This window comes from Alexandromys fortis, unplaced genomic scaffold (genome assembly GCF_014885135.2).
Source record: "Alexandromys fortis isolate MF-2015 unplaced genomic scaffold, M_Fortis_MF-2015_v1.1 scaffold_7, whole genome shotgun sequence".
In the NCBI taxonomy this organism is placed as follows: domain Eukaryota; kingdom Metazoa; phylum Chordata; class Mammalia; order Rodentia; family Cricetidae; genus Alexandromys; species Alexandromys fortis.
Window position 1 is genome coordinate 829,604 of NW_026067920.1, and position 16,966 is coordinate 846,569.

Here is a 16,966-nt window from a genome sequence, read left to right on the forward strand (position 1 = left end):
TGGTTCTCAACCTGTGGGTCAGGACCTCGTTGGTAGTCTAATAACCCTTTTACAAGGGTCACATATCAGATATCCTGCACATCAGATATTCATGTCAAAATTTATAACAGTAGTGAAATTACAGTTATGAAGTAGCAATGAAATTTTATGGTTGGGTCACCACAACATGAGGAACTGTATTAAATGGTCAGAGCATTAGGAAGATTGAGAACCACTGCTTTAGGAGGTTAGCTGCCTGAAGTCTACACTGGTGGCACGCTCTTGTCCCCTCTTCACTTCCTGGTTTGTTTGTTCTTTTTTTCTTTCTTATTATTATTTTATTTTATATTTTATTTATTTATTAAAGATTTCTGCCTCCTCCCCGCCACCGCCTCCCATTTTCCTCCTCCTCCCCCAATCAACTCCCCCTCCCTCATCAGCCCGAAGAGCAGTCAGGGTTCCCTGCCCTGTGGGAAGTCCAAGGACCACCCACCTCCTTCCAGGTCTAGTAGGGTGAGCATCCAAACAGCCTAGGCTCCCCCAAAGCCAGTACGTGCAGTAGGATCAAAACCCAGTGCCATTGTTCTTGAGGTCTCAGTAGTCCTCATTGTCCGCTATGTTCAGGGAGTCCGGTTTTAACCCAGGCCTTTTCAGATCCAGGCCAGCTGGCCTTGGTGAGTTCCCGATAGAACATCCCCATTGTCTCAGTGTGTGGGTGCACCCCTCGCGGTCCTGAGTTCCTTGCTCGTGCTCTCTCTCCTTCTTCTCCTGATTTGGACCTTGAGATTTCAGTCTGGTGCTCCAATGTGGGTCTCTGTCTCCTTTCATCGCCTGTTTGTAAGTTACCTAGATTTGGGTATTTATTAAAGCTACACAAAGCCGGTGATGGCAGTGTACGTTCTCCGTACGTGAGCTCAGGTTTTCAGGGCTTGGATCCTGCTTAGCCATTCTGGAGGAAGAACATTTGGCTTTCCTCTTGTCTGTTCAGATGGGCATGCTCTAACAAGTGATGCTGGTGGCCAAGGTGCTCAGCCCCAAGGGGTTATGGGAAAGTCCTGAGAACACCATAAACACGAAGTCATTGTTTGCTCCAGCCCTGTGTAACTTGGCTGGAACACAGAGCATCCGTCCCGCGTGCTCTCTGTGGCTCCTGTCCTATGGTCATTATAAAGGATGGCCGTGTCAATATCAGTGCTCCTCTGTTGTCTCATCCCCAGCCAGGGATCATCATGGCCAGTGATAAAGGGGTCCAGGGCAGGAGACAGCTCACGGTATCAAAGCCAGCACTGAAGGCTACCTCCAGAGTGAAGAGCTACCTCTGGGTCTCCATACTTGTCCTGTAATTGGAGTCTGGAGCCAGTGACTGGTGGGTGGTCTCATCCTAATGGAGATGGTCAGTTGTTCCTGGGGTGGGGAACAGAAACTACAGCCAGCCAAGATGCAGTTTACAGGGCTCCCATTGACAACAGCATCCCTATGTTTGCTGGACATTTTGGAGCTATGACTGTGTCACTCTTGGCAAAGCCAAGTGGAAAGTTGACCCACCCAGTCCCAAGTGAGGGCATAAAGACCAACACTGGACTCTGCTGTGGGCAGAAATTATGAAAACATCATCTTTTGGAAGAAAGAACTCCAAATGCTCCCAAACACGGGTTCAGGCTCTAAAGGGCAGTGACCACAAGATGAGTACTGCCCCAACATTTCCCCCAGCGCTGTTTCTGCAGAGAGGATGAGGCATACGCCTTCCAAGAAGAGATCTGCTTTAGCTCTGCAAAAGACCATGGGCTTCAGCTATGACCTCATTCCTGTCACCGTGAGACCATGGGCCTTGTCATCACTAGGCTTTCTCAGATGCCAGGGGCTCCTACATTCAAACACAGAGGTGAAGGTGAAGCCACCAGGAAGTCCCTGGATTGGTGGTCACTCTCTTTGAGGACTCCCTGTGGGTTCTGGCCAGCAGACATGCCCGGTCTCTTCTCTCCTGTATCTAGGTCAGGGTGGAGCACCCTGAAGGTACACACAGTCTTGTAGGTTGTCTTATGCAATGACACGGTGCAGAAGATGATGGGTTTTCTTGCCAATCATAAGCTTCTGGAGGCTGTATGTGCTAGATATTCATATAGTGGAGAATCACATGTGTGTTTGATGTATGTATTATAGACCTCTGTCTCTATTGTCTCTCATCTGCCTGCCTATTTATCTGTCACTTACCATATCTTACAGTATCTATCACTTTATCATCTATCATCTTCCTGTCTATCATCTATCATCTACCTCCTTAACCATTTTCCATCTGTCTGTTTTCTTAGCTAAGATTTATTTATCTATCATCTATCTGTATTGCTGCTGTTAGGACAAACCTTCAGCAGCTCAGGGACTGAGAGAGGTCCATGGAGTTGGCAAATGAACCTCTCAACTTGACTTTTCTATCTGAGGGAATAAAACTTAATTCTCTAGGGTCAGTAAGAGGGGCAAAATTTAATGTTCTAGGGCTGACAAAAAAGGGAACACACACACACCTTTAGGTTCTCTCTATCAACTTCTCTCTTCATTTCTTTTCTTACCTTTAGTCAGATGTATCCCTTCTGTCTCTTGATGTCTTCCTTCTAACTAACTTTATTTTTTTCCCTTACAGTTTATATAAACCAGAAAAACCTTTCACACAATATGTAAGTTACATTCTACTTTTAAGTGAATGATTACAATGAATACAAGTAAAAACATGCTTTTCATATTCCTTACATTTAAACATTTTACATATTACAAGTGAAAAGCATTCTATGTATGTATGTATGTATGTATGTATGTATGTATCTATCTATCTATCTATCTATCTATCTATCTATCTATCTATCTATCTATCATCTGCTAATCTGACTACCCATGTGTCCTAGTCAGTGTTCTGTTGCTGTGAAGAGATATCATGACCACAGCAACTCTTATAAAGAAAACATTTAGTTGGGCCTTGTTTGCAGTTTCAGAGGTTTAGTCTGTTATTTTCATGGCAGGGAGCATAATGACATGCAGGAAGGCATGACTATGAAGAAGTAGCTGAGTTCTACATCCTGATTTATAGGCGGTAGGAAGAGAGAGACATGGGTCTAGCTTGCACTTTTGAGATCCCAAAGCCCACTTCCCATAGCATATTTCCCCCAACAAGGCCACGCCTACTCTAATAAGGTTGCCCCTCTCAAGTAGTGCCACTCCCTAATGACCAAATATTCAAATATATGAGCCTCTGGGGGCCATTCCTAATCAAACCACCACACATGTATTGAGAATGGTTGATCTGAAAGAACTGGCTCATGCTCTTGTGGAATCTTGGCACATCCCAAATTTGTGGGACAGGTAGGCAGGTGGGCAGTGGGCAGGTAGGTAGGTAGGTATGTAGGTAGGCAGGTAGGTAGGCAGGTGTGTAGGTAGGCAGGTAGGTATGCAGGTGGGCAGTGGGCAGGTAGGGTAGGCAGGTGTGTAGGTGGGCATTAGGTAGGCAGGTGGACAGTGGGCAGGTAGGCAGGCAGGTGGGTAGGGAGGCAGGTGAGCAGTGGGCAGTAGGTAGTCAGGTGAGCAGTGGGCAGTAGGTAGTCAGGTGAGCAGTGGGCAGTAGGTAGGCAGGTGGGTAGGGAGGCAGGTGAGCAGTGGGCAGTAGGTAGTCAGGTGAGCAGTGGGCAGTAGGTAGTCAGGTGAGCAGTGGGTAGTAGGTTGGCAGGTGGGTAGGTAGGCAGGTGAGCAGTGGGCAGTAGGTAGGCAGGTGGGTAGGTAGGCAGGTGAGCAGTGGGTAGTAGGTAGGCAGGTGAGCAGTGGGTAGTAGGCAGGCAGGTGAGCAGTGGGTAGTAGGCAGGCAGGTGAGCAGTGGGTAATAGGTAGGCAGGCTGGAGGTCCAGAGTGGAACTGACACCCAGAATGCAGAGTTCTTTCTTGCTCACTGGCCTCAGCCTTTATCTGGGTTTTGGACTGACTGGTTAAGGACTCACTTACTTTATGGCAGGTATTCGGCTTTCCTCAAAACCTACAATTGAGACAACCCTTGTCTAAGAAGTATCTTCATACAAACCTGTGGACATCTGAGCACCGTGGCCTATGGAAGTTAATGTGTAAAGTTGGTCACTGCTCTGTGTGACCCTGGGTAAGTTCCCAGCCTACTTTTGAGCTTTCTTGTTTCTCAGCTTAATTTACTGTTTTGGGATTGTTTTCTAGTCTAAATGAAGTTTGATTGCTCTTAAGGATCCCGATCATCAGAATACTGAATTCTCTCTGCTATAATGGGGAGCAAGAGTAGGAGTTGACAGGCTGTGCATGTGGTCACACCTCCAGAGTGGCACTCACAGGTACAATGAGCCGTGGTCAGTGTCACGCCCAGGAGACCTGCATCTTCTAGCAGGTCTTGATCTCTGACGGACTCCCTAAGCTGTGTTGTGAGGATTGAAGTGGGGTTTCCATGCTGTGCACAGTTAAGGACCGTCTCCAACGTCAGCCTCCCTGCACAGTGTCTTTAGAGTACCCAGACTACGCTTGTGGGCATTCCTAGCTCACATTAGAGTGTTCAGAGGTTGGATCGCTCTTCCTTTTGCTCTGTCTGTGGGAAGCCAGATGACTCACCCAACATATTCCTCTCAACACATGGCCAGCTCTGCCAGGCTGAGTAGACAGGTCGAGGTGTCTGTCATAGGTGCCATCCTCTCGGAGGGTGCTTGGGACCCAAGTCCTACTCTGAAGCATCTATCTTTAAAAAAAAAATAAATGTTTAAAATTTTATGTGTATGGGTGTTTTGACTGAATGTATGTACGCCATCAGAAGGTGGTGGTGAGCCACCACGTGGATCCTAAGAATTGAACCCAGGTCTTCTGGAAGAGCAGCGAGTGCTCTTAACCACTGAGCCATCTCTCCAGCTCTTGAAGCATCTATCTTTACTGACTCCTGTAACAAACCAAGCATGCACTATGCAGTGTGATGGGTGCTTAGGGCTGTGCTGTCTCCTCTACACTAGGAAAAAATGCACTGCAGTAAAACATGCATGGCACAAAACACACCACACTTCCACCTTTACATCCCAGGACAGTGAGGACAACACAGCACCATGTGGACGTCACTATCATCATCTCCAGAGCCCTTTCCTCTTCCCTGACTCTGCTCCCATGAAACACCAGCTCCGCCCCACCAGGTCTGCAACTCTCTGGCTATAGCTGTACCACTTTGAATCTTGACTTAGACTAGGCTTAGACTCAAATCTTGAGCTACAAACTGGCCTCACTCATCTGCTCTTTCTGCCTGTTCCTAAGGGTGCAGCTTCCTGATTTTCTCTCAGTAAGATGGCAGCAGCACTGGTCCCCACGCAGGGCCCAGAGAGAAGCTGGAAAAGCTTCTGTGATTTCTGGTTTACCCACAATGGTTGTGTGTATTTCTGGGGGTACAACACACGCATGCGCACACATCCCACACTGAGCAGCAATTAGATCGGGGTGGTGAATGTGCCCTGGACCTACCTTTAATCATGGACACGTACTTTTGATAGGACTAATTAGTCCGCATGCCCAAATCCCCTAGATCGGTGCCTGGTGTAGGGTAAGTACTAGGGCTTTTCTGTTATATTTATGTAATCTAACTCCATAAACACAGTTCCAACTACCAAACACAAGCACTAGACCCTGAGGGCTTTGGGGTCAGGGCCTTGGCGTGCTAGCCCAGGACATGGGGGTGGGGGGCCTGCAGGAGGAATGAATGAATGAATGGTGCCTTTTGTTGCTTCCCCTCCTAATGCAGAGGCCACATGGGGTCTGCAGCTGCAGCTTAAGCACATCCACCAAACTCCCCCCCCCCCCCCCCCCCCCCCCCCCCCNCAACTTTCCCCTGGCCCAGAGCTCTGGAGCCCCTTCTTTAGCAGCCCCTGCAGGCTGCCTCTTCTGAAAAGCCAGGCTCCCTCCCTTGGGAAGCACTTTGAGTGTTTTGGCCTCTGGCCTTCCAGGAAGTCCCATAGCCAGTATACACCCAGGTCAGGAAGCGGAGAGAAAAATTTAAATCTTTGACAGAAAGCCCAGGCAGAGACCACTGCAGAAACTGGCACGGCCTCTCCAGGTTGTTGGCATGGTGAGCTGTGCTAAGGGCGACCTCCAGGTTTTATAAATAACTTATCTGAATGGTTCCTTTCTTCCCTCTGAGGAAGGCATAATTTTAGGGGGTGGGGTTTGCTGGTGGCATAAGAAAGGGTGTCAGGAAGGGTCAAAAGACCATTGTACAGAAGGCTTCTACTTCGAACACTTTGTCTTTACAATCACCCTGATGGGCATAAAATCCCCAGGCTACACCACAGCTCTGAGTCAGAGGAGATGGAAGGCCAGGTCAGCCCTATTTTGCCTGCTGCTGACTCTTGGCAAGAGGCTGAGGTGGCATAGACACAAAGTCCAAATGCCTTGTAGGATGGGAGTCCCCAAACCTTTCTCCCTCACTGGGGAGACCCAAGTGCATGGAACTCTCCCTGGCCCTGCGTACTTAGCATGAATGTTACAAAGGTGTTTTGTGAATTGAACTTAATTCACGCTGCATAGAAGACCAAGGCCGTGGTCTGGGGAGATGGCTCAGTTGACAATCTCCAGAACCCATAGGAGGAAAAAATAAGTAGAGCCAGGCATTGATGGCACACATGTGCAACCCCAGCACCGGGGAAGTGGAGTCAAGTGAATCCCTTGAGCCTGTTTGCAAGTACAGACTGCCCGTGTCAATCCCCCGTCTGATAGAGGTGCTGCTACGGTTTTGAGCTGGTGGTGTGCCAGACTGGATCTTAACTCTGAAGAACAACTTTGCCTGTCATGTGCTTGTCAGGTCTTTCTTCAGGGAAGTCTCCACGTTGTTGAACTGCCCTTCAAACACAGGCAACACAGAGCTGGGGAGAGGGCTCAGTGGGTAAAATGCTGGCTGTGTAAGCTTTGGGTCCTGAGTTTGATTTTCCAGCAACCATATAGAAAAGTTTACTACAGAGAGGAAGTGACAGGAAGATCCCTAGGGCTTGTGGCCAGCTAGTCTAGCTGAATTGGTAAGCTTCAGGCTAATGAGAGACCTCGTCTCAAAAATCTCAAAAAGTGGGGAGTGGGTTGAGGAAGCCGCTCGAAGTTAATCTACAACACACACAAGCACAGACACACACACACACACACACAGAAGCACATATACCTGCACACATGTGCCTACACATATAAACATGTACATAGACAACTAGATTCTTTCTTTCCCTCCGTCCCTCCGTCCCTCCTTCGTTTCCTTCCTTCTTCCTTTCTTCTTTACTTTCTATCTTCCCTCCCTTTCTCTCTGCCTCTCTCCCTCCCTTCTTCCTTCCTTTTTTTTGAGACAGGGTCTTCTCTGTAGCTTAGGCTGACCTCAGCTGCACTGATGCTCCTGCCTCAGCCTCCCTCTCTTTGCCTCTCAAATAATGATCTTAGGTATTTGGCTACACTAACAGAAAGCCAACGTATATCAAGACAGACCTAGGCACAGAATCCCAGAAGGACCTTATAAATGTCTGCACACCTTCACACCCACGGACAGACTTCACTGAGGGGACATTTTTGTGCTACTCTTCCCATCTAAGAACAGAGAGGGAAGAGCATCCTATGTGTTTGACCCTTTTACTTTTTTGTTTGTTTGTTTGTTTGTTTTTTGAGGCAGACTTTCTCTATATAACCATGGCCATCTCGGAACCTGTTATATAGGCCAGGCAGGCCTTGAATTCATGGAGCTCTTGCCTCTGCCTCCTGAGTACTGGGACTAACGGTGTATGCTAGCACACCAGGCTGACCCTCTAATATTTCTAGAGCCCTCTCTCCTGTGTACACACTCCTAACCATGGGAGGGCTGAGGAACATGTGCGCTTCGCCATGGGTGGGAATAAAAGCTGGATCTCTCTAACTGGGAAGATGGTTGAACTAGACCCAGAAACAAGACCCAAGGCAAGAGTGGGGTCAGGGCCTTTTCAGCAGAGCCTTGAAGTTGTGCTTGATGAGGGAAAAGATGTTTTAAGACATTTGCATTCAGAGTCTACAAGATGAGAACACATTTCATCAAAGTGCGAATTAAAGTGTTGTAAGAACACACGTGTGCTCTCATGCATGCTCACATGCTATGGAGCTTCATGTTTGTGTTTGAAGTATGACTTTCTCACTTGTAATAAGGGCCATTCCCATCTCAAAGCCTGATGCGAGGAAAACATAATCAAGGAAGCAACCTGAAAGCTGTCGAATGCCTCCAGCTCAGGGGCCACATCTGACCTGTTCTCCAGTAACGACCAAGTACTCAGAGCAGTTCCTGACATCCAGGAGGTGTGCAGCATGGCTGCCAGACAGGGCTGCAGGCCCAGCAGCTGCCCTCTTGGTTGTAACAGGTGGGGATAAGGGCTCTCTGGTGGGGAGGTCTCTATCCCCTAGGGACCAGCAGCGTATCTCCACCTCCACATAATGTCCTGTATGGAGGAGCATCCTGTTGAGGGTGATATTCTTGGTTACATTTAGTGTGTGTGTGTGTGTGTGTGTGTGTGTGTGTGTGTGTGTGCGTGCGTGCGTGTGTGTGTGTGTGTGTGTGTATACAACACGCATGAATCAGCTCTCACCTTCTGCCATATCAGTTCCAGGAATCCAACTCTGGTCTTCCGGTTTGGCTGCACATGTAATATTTCTAATGCTAGTGCAAGGGTTACTTTTTGTTAACTTGACACAAGCGAGGGCTATCTGGGAAGAGGAAATCTCTCTTGAGAAAATACCTCCATCAAGTTCGCCTGTAGGCAAATGTACAGGGCATTCCTTTGATGGTTGCTGCGAAAGGGCCCATCCTGCTGTGGTCAGTGGTTCTGGGCTGTATGAGAGGGAAAACTGGGGAAGGCTTGGGAAGCAAACCAGAAATCAGTGCTCCATTCAGTCTCTGATTCAGTTTTTTTTTTTTTGTTATTTCTTTTTTTTTAAAATTTATTTATTTATTAAAGATTTCTGCCTCCTCCCCGCCACTGCCTCCCATTTCCCTCCCCCTCCCCCGATCAAGTCCCCCTCCCTCAGCAGCTCAAAGAGCAATCAGGGTTCCCTGACCTGTGGGAAGTCCAAGGACCAACCACCTCCATCCAGGTCTAGTAAGGTGAACATCCAAACAGCCTAGAATCCCACAAAGCCAGTACGTGCAGTAGGATCAAAAACCCAATGCCATTGTTCTTGAGTTCTCAGTAGTCCTCATTGTCCACTATGTTCAGCAAGTCCGGTTTTATCCCATGCTTTTTCAGATCCAGGCCAGCTGGCCTTGGTGAATTCCCGATAGAACATCCCCATTGTCTCAGTGTGTGGGTGCACCCCTCGTGGTCCTGAGTTCCTTGCTTGTTAATGCCATGTTCTCACCTTGAATTCCTCTGCTGACTTCCCTGCATGATGTAAGCTATAAGCTGAAATAAACCTTTTCCTTCCAAAGTTGCTTTTGGTCATGGTATTTATCAGAGCAACAGAAAGCAGACCAGGACAGCTACCAAGCCAGCCTACATTCGTGGCTGCTTAGCCCCTGGCAGGCTCTCTGTTGGGCACTTGTCTCCAAAGCTTGCCGTAACACATCGAGATAACATGTGCTGGTGCTGTAGATGAGGTTCGGCCTCACAGATGGAGAGGAGACAGACGGACAGGAGAATAGGCACACACCTTCCCAGATGTTCCTAACCCCGGTGGTCTAGTTTTGCTGTGTCTCGTGAATTCATGTGTATGGGCGTGGCTGTGTGTGTGCATGGAGTGAGTGTGGAGGGCAGAGGACAACCTTGGGTGTCAGTCTTCAGGTGGCTTCAACCTCTTAGGCAGTGTTTCTCACTGGTGTGAGCTTCAGTAGGCTAGGCTAGCTGGCCACGAAGGTACCTGTCTCTGCCTCCCATCTCACCAATGCTGGGACTCCAGGCATGCACCCATATGCTTGGCTTTTGGTGGGCTTCTGGAGATCCAAACTCAGGATTTCATACGTGTTAGGCAAGCTTTCTGTTGACTGAGCCACCTCTCCAGTCTGATGTTAGGGACTGACCATGAAAAGACCCCCGCAGGCTTATGAATTTGAACACTTGGTCTCTATTCTGCATTGCAGTTTTTTGGAGATTGTGAAATCTTTGGGATAGGGGACCTATGTGGCAGGTGTAGGCCCTTAAGAAGTGGAACTTGGGGCTTATATGGCTCTGCTTCCGGCTTGAGCTCTCTGATTTTTGGTCTATGGAGACCCAAGAAGTCCCAGTCGCACCTCTGCCATGCCATGCCTTCTCCACCATGATGGACGGTACCCTCTCAAATTGTGAAGCCAAGTGATCCCTTCCTCCCACCTGCTTCTCTCAGGTGTTGAGAAAAGTGATTCAATGGGGAAATACAAGAGAATGATTAGTCAGCTACCCAGGGTGCTTCAGAAACACACACACCCTTCTCCAGAGGAGACCATGGCAAGGGGGTCATGAGAAGGGGTCATGAAAAGGGCAACATGATACAGGGAGCATGGCAAAGGGCGCTTGAGAAGGGAGCAGATGATTTTGACAGGGGTAGGTGGTTCCTTGGGGCAAGTGAATAACTGTTGATAGTTTCGTGGGACTCTGGCAGGCAAGGGGCAGGAATTCACCAAGGACTACGATCTCATTGTGCTGACAGGTCCCTCAGATAACCTCAGAGCTGCCCTAGAGAAGATGCAAGTCTGTTTGGTCATGCCGACTACTCCAGCCCCCTCTCAGTGACCAGGATTTCGTGGTTACAACATAGAACACCCAGGGAGGGGGTTACGGCCACTCCATCTCTTTTGGAAGAAGTTTTCTAGTCAGATGAAGGCACTTTAGAGATAGCCCCTTCTGAAGGGGAGACGGAGAGAGACAAAGATGACAGAGAAATGGGGCAGGGAACAGCAGCAAGACCTTGTTATTGAGACCACGTGAAAGTAACATGTTTTTGGGGATCATTTCCCAAGCTCAAACATCAAGAAAACTTTTCCCTATTTTATAAATGAAGAATTGACCTAGGGGACTTAGCTATGTACATGAGCACATGCACACGCACGTGCGCACACACTTCCCTGTGTTCGCAAGCCTCCCTTAAACCTCTAAGAATCCTTATAAACTAGGCAGGAGCACAGGAGAAACACACTCCATTGGATGTTGCCTTTGGCAGTAGGGAAAGTCTTCCTGCCCAGCCTGGTTCACATTGCAGCTGCAGTCTTCTCCAAACACTTAACTTGAGGGCACCGTGGAGCTTTGCTGCAAATCGTTGTAATGTAAAAATGAGCAGTTCAGATCCTGTAGGGTTACTAGATTCCAAACTATGAAAATACCTCCAGGGGAGTCTTGCAATGCCAAGAAATGCAGACGCCCACAGTGGGAACATTTTATAAACCCCTGTTGACTGAACACACACGCACACACACACACACACACACATTTAGATGTGCAGTAAAATTGTGTTTTGAAATGCTGATTTTTTTTAATCACTGGGGATAACCACCCATACAAGGGGGATGAGTTTTTAACCACAGACCTGCACGTGCAAGCCCTGCCTTATCGCAGGGTGCCACAAACAGCCTTATCATTTTCTCTCTTTGGAAGGTACAACGCTGCCAAGTAGAATGGCTTAAACTGTAACATCAGCACACAGTATTTACTCTAGGCAAACCAGACTTAAGTTTTAAATAAAATAGGCTTAACAAGAAGGATAACAAGATCTGATCTAGCGGACTCTGAAAAAAAAATAATAATGGTTTGGCACAGGAGACATCCTGCTCCAGGGAATAACATTAGCCTCCATGGTGAGATCAAGTTGCAGAAAACTAAACATTACAGTCCTAGGCATGGAGAGCCCCAAATGCAAGAATGGCCAGTTCATGTTCTCAGCAACAACACGAGGAGTCACGAGATTGCACTCTGCAAATGGACGACTGGAAAGGAAACTGTCTTATTCAATGTCTGTCTCTGGGTCTAGAGAGCTCCCCAAAATCCCTTCTTTAACCCACAGAAAGATTCTCACACCCGTTCTTCTCAGATCCCAAAGTTCAACAGGCTCAGGTCAGAGATGGTCTATTTAATTTTAGGTTTTGTGTATAGTTAAGCTACACAAAACTGTGTCAGCTGTGAGGCTAGAAGGGCAGACTAGGGGCCAACTTCATCTGGAGCACAGCTGGAATCCTGTGAGACTGGGGGCACCCAGCACATGTAGTTTGTAGAAAAAACTATGTCAGTTGTGAGGCTAGAAGGGCAGACTAGGGGCCAACTTCATCTGGAGCACAGCTGGAGTCCTGCGAGACTGGGGGCACCCAGCACATGTAGGCTGTAGAAAAAAACCTTGCTTCAGAGCAGTTCACACAGATGTTACCACAATCACGAGCCTTCTACCACGAAGACTTGTGGCTAAGGTTTCTGGATGACTCTGCAGTCCGCTGTCTTGAGGTGAGGTGAGCAAGGTTGGGTGCCACACAACATTTAGTTTCCCATTCACTCCTGGAGACTTCCTGGTTGAACAGGGGACTCTTGAGTCATGGGGGAAGCTCCGTACCAGTAACGTTGAGGAGAAGTCCATACAGGAGGTGGCTAGGATGGGCCAGGTAACATAGGTAGGACAGAGTGAGGACTTGTAACCCTGAGTGGAGGACTACCTGGAGCTGCCAGATGCTAGAAGATGCTGGAAACTGCCAGGAGGGCATAGGTTCTCCCACCTGTAGATCCCTAGAGGGGACAGGCTAGGTGCACATCTTGACTTTGAATTTCTGGTCTTCTAAAGAAAAAAAAAATAAATTACTACTACGATTCCTTCTCCTCCTTCTCTCTTTTTCTTTTTCAAGGTAATGTTTCTCTTGGTATCCCTGGCTGTCCTGGAACTTGCCCTATAGACCAGGTTGAACTCAAATTCAGAGATCCATCTGCCTCTCCCTCCTGAGTGTTGAAATTTCTGTTTTTTTTTTTCAACACATGACGTTCATGGGGACATGTTAATGATTTTAATGGAATTACACACCAGCCATTCAAACCCAAGAGGCCCCCTTTTCTTCATCTGAAAAATGGGGACAATTGTGCCACTTCCCCTTATGTCCCTCAGTAACTAGTAAACCATGACACACATTTTTTTATTCTTTCATGCATTGCATCCCATCCAGTTTCCCCTCCCCCCACTCTTTCCCATCAACTTCCCACCTCCCCTAGCCCCCATATTCATTCATCCTCTGTTTCCAAAGAGCAGACCTTCTAGGAATAACAACAGAACACAGTATAACAAGTTGCAATAAGACTAGTAAGACTAGGCACAAACCCTCATATCAAGACTAAATGAGGCAACCAAGTAGGAGGAAAAGGGTCCCAAGAGCAGGCAAAAAAAAAAAAAAAAAAAAAAGAGCCCCAAACAAAGCAAAACAAATAACCAGACATGCCCCACTCCCATTGTTAAGAGTTTCACAAGAACACCAGGCTACACACCCATAACATGTATGTGGAGGACCTAGTGCAGACCTATGAGGTTTGGTGGCTGTCACATCAGTCTCTGGGAGCCCATGCGAACCCCGCTGAGTTGATTCTGTGAGCCATGTTCTCAATGACACACATCTCACAAAATCAGCGGCAATAACTGAGAGACTTTTTAACGTGAAAGTGCCATTGTTTCCACTAAGGGTTAACACAAGAAAAACAATTAGGAGAGAAAATTTAAAAGCTGAATTTATTTGTGACTCTGAAAACAGCCCCTTCCCCTCTATGGGTCACCGCCAGGTCCTTTCAGTAAACCTGGTATACATGTTTGCTTTTGGAATTTGATCTTGGGTCTTTTTCTTAGCCTTTGCTATCAGCTTAGGCTCCTCATGCCGCAGTCTCCTTCTGTCTGGGTGATGCCTGCCAGGGCCATCAGAGAGCTGAAGAGGAAGAGGACAGCTTATGCGAAGCAATTAAGACCCAAAGTCCAGCATAGTCTGTAAATGAGGGGAGGAGGAGGAAGGGCTTTGCTAGGCTGAGCAGCCCATCAAGATTTGGCACAGGGCTTGGCACAGTGCCAGATGTAGTAGCCATTTTTTATTGACCACTCTAGAAGGAACCTGCAGCTCCTCTCATCATCTGTGGATTCTCTTCGTCTTTCCAGGCCCAGTTTAAGCCCCCTTTCTCCCAGGAATCCCTCAGCGATGCTAGGTGTGGTTTGATGTCTTCCCTTGGCTCTCATAGCCCTGGCTTTACCTCCTATTATTATCAAAGCCCCAACACTGCCAGAAGTTCTAAACATCATCAAATTGCATGCACCCCATCTTAGTCAACTGGGTTTCTAGTTCCTGACACATTATAAGTATTTAAAAACTATTGCCTGAATTGTGATGAAAGGGAGCAGATGTTCAAAGCCATTAGCGACTCTCTGCCTCTCTGGCCTCGCAGGGAGAGGCAGACAATTGACTGTGTTGTCCCCAAGGCGCCTGGGATTCCTTCTAACACAGCAAAAACCATTGTCTTTGTTGGCATGGTTATTGCTTTCATATGAACATCAGTTACGTCTTCTGTGATAATGCTTCAAAGCACCCTGTATCTCAGCTGCTTCTGAGAGCACACACCTCTCCTGCCTGAGCATGTAGCTCTGCTTATGGGCATACATGGGGTTCGGGTCTGCACCCCGGTCCTTTTGTCCTTGGAAGAGGCTGCTGCTCTTGGGCAAAAGGTGGAACTGAAGGACACAAGGGTCATCTCTTGAGGTCTCTTTCAGAATTGGCAGTCACTTCATATCCACAGCTTGTCAAGGAGTGGAGGAAAAGTTGTGAGGTAGCAGCTGCTCACACAGCCACTCAGGGTCCAAGGCAACAAGACACATCATGAGCCCGTCATGAGCCCTTAGAATGTAAAGTGCTGTTGGCCCTATTGCAGAAGTGGAGGAACTGAGGCCCGAAGAGGTTATCTGACCTTTCAAAGCTCACTCCCTAGAATGTGAAAAAGATTCATCACTGTCTGAATTTCTATTCCTGACTTTGAGGTGTCTCCTATGTCCTGCATTCAGCCCAGGGTCTGGTGTCTAGGCTGGCCACACCATCGAAGCTCATTGGCCCAAGGAAGATGTGCCTATCTGCCACTAATTTCCGGAACACCAGGCATTCTTGCTATATAAATACTATATATATCAACTATATATATGTATATGTGTATATATATATATATTTGAATAACCTTGAAGCAACCTGGGTATCACCCCATTCGACAGATGAGATTCCCAGGACTGGCACACAAACACCAGCTATGTAGTCTGTGAGAATGAGAACATTTAGACTAGAAGCAGTTAATCAGTTAGGTCAGGGTGGAGCTGGCTCCAGGCTCATCTTTTTTGTCCTTGCTTTTTGAGAAATTACGTTATATTAGTAAAATAGGAGGTGGGGCAGAGGGCAGAGGGAGGGAAATAGGTTAGGAAGACCCAGAAAAGAGCCTTTGCTATTCACCACTTAGTTCGCACAGTGGCTCCCAGCGCCCAGCAGGTGGCAGGATGCGGCTAGAGATACCTTGTCCCTGGGTAGCCTGGGCCAGCAGCCCGCGCTACTGGTAATGCCAGCCTCATAGGGAGTTTCTGCCACACACTCTGGCCCCTGCAAGTCTAGGGTCCTTAGAGACCCCCCCCAGACACACACACCAGCACTTCCAAGCTGCTGGAGCCCAGAGACCCAGGTGAGAACCCAGCCCCTACATTAGCCTCCAGGCTTCACAGTGTGAGGACAGGAACAGGCAATTTCCCCAAAACGACTTTTTTTTTTTTTTTTTTTTTAAATTGTAAATGCCACTCTCGTGAGCTTCAGTTTCTTTATGTACAAGGAAAGGTTACGTTAGACTTCGCTGATCTGGGTTCTCCTTTCATTCATTAAACGTCCCAGAAAACAAAGAAGTCTGTGGGCCTAGTGGGTGACCGCAGTTCTGAGCCAACACGAACTGCCAAACGCTACGGGTGGGGAGTCCCAGGAACCCAGCTGCTCCAGGAAGGCCCCTTTCTTCGGAGTCCCCGCCCACCCGACTGTGAAATGGGGGCGGTGGCTTCTAACTCTTGGCTGAGATCCGGGTCTACGCCCCCTCCTCCCCCTGCACGCCCTCCCTCCCTTCTTCTTTCTCCTCTTCCTCCCCGTTCTTCCTCATCATCATTGTGAGCAGCGTTGCGCGGTGATCTGGACTTAGGGAGTCCCCGGGTTTCCATCAGTGCATTGTGCGTCATGGATAGAACAGGGTGAGGGCTCAGGGAGTGAGGCGATCTCAGCTGCGGGGCACCCTGGAAAAAAGGGTGACCACACGGTCCCCACCCCTGAGCAGCAATCGGCTCCCTCCACACACGCTACAACCCTGTCTGGCCGCTCCCATCGCAGCTTGCTTCCAGCGTTCCAGGGCTCTCATCCCGCGCTCGGTCTCCCAAGAGCATCCTGCATCCCTTATCCCTGTGAGAATCCTGCTTCTGACATCCCGAGGCCGGGCATGTAGTAGCGGTAGCTGCGGAATATGGGCGGGAACCACTCCCACAAGCCCCCGGTGTTTGACGAGAACGAAGAAGGTAAGACACCCCCTCCCGCAGCCCGTTACTCCTCACATCCCCGGGGCATTTCTTTTGCCGTCCTTCGCTGGGCACCTGCTAAGTGCAGTACAAGGATGGACACCTGGATCTCAGCACAACCATGTCACCCGGCACTGGCTCTGCACCGGCCCAGGGCTGGGCATGGAGCTCCTACCTGGTCACCTCTTAGGCTTCTGTAGCCTTTAGAAACTCAGATCATGCTGAGCCCAGAGTTGGGACAGGCTGGAAAAGGACAAGAGAACTTAAATTATCTCTTGGGGTGTGGGGTGTTACAGGGAAGACATTGCTTCACAGTGAAGTAGGGGGGGGCGTTGTTCTGGTTCAGAGTCCTAGGATGCCAAGGTGGTCTTCAGAGCTTGAGGTTGACAGAGGTGGCCTAGTGGGTGGAATTGCACAGTGTGTGTGTGTGTGTGTGTGTGTGTGTGTGTGTAAGAGAGACAGAGAGAGAGAGAGAGAGAGAGAGAGAGAGAGAGAG

General features: G+C 48.4%; 1 protein-coding gene across 1 annotated transcript in view; it reads left to right on the plus strand.

Moving 5' to 3' along the window:
- The first annotated feature begins 16,082 nt into the window (after window positions 1–16,082).
- Stk32b (serine/threonine kinase 32B) overlaps window positions 16,083–16,966 on the plus strand; it is a 232,282-nt gene continuing 231,398 nt past the window's right edge. Inside the window, exon 1 of the mRNA XM_050140759.1 lies at window positions 16,083–16,470. Coding sequence (XP_049996716.1) covers window positions 16,419–16,470 — 52 coding nt within the window. The 5' untranslated portion in view covers window positions 16,083–16,418. The remainder of the gene's footprint in view (window positions 16,471–16,966) is intronic.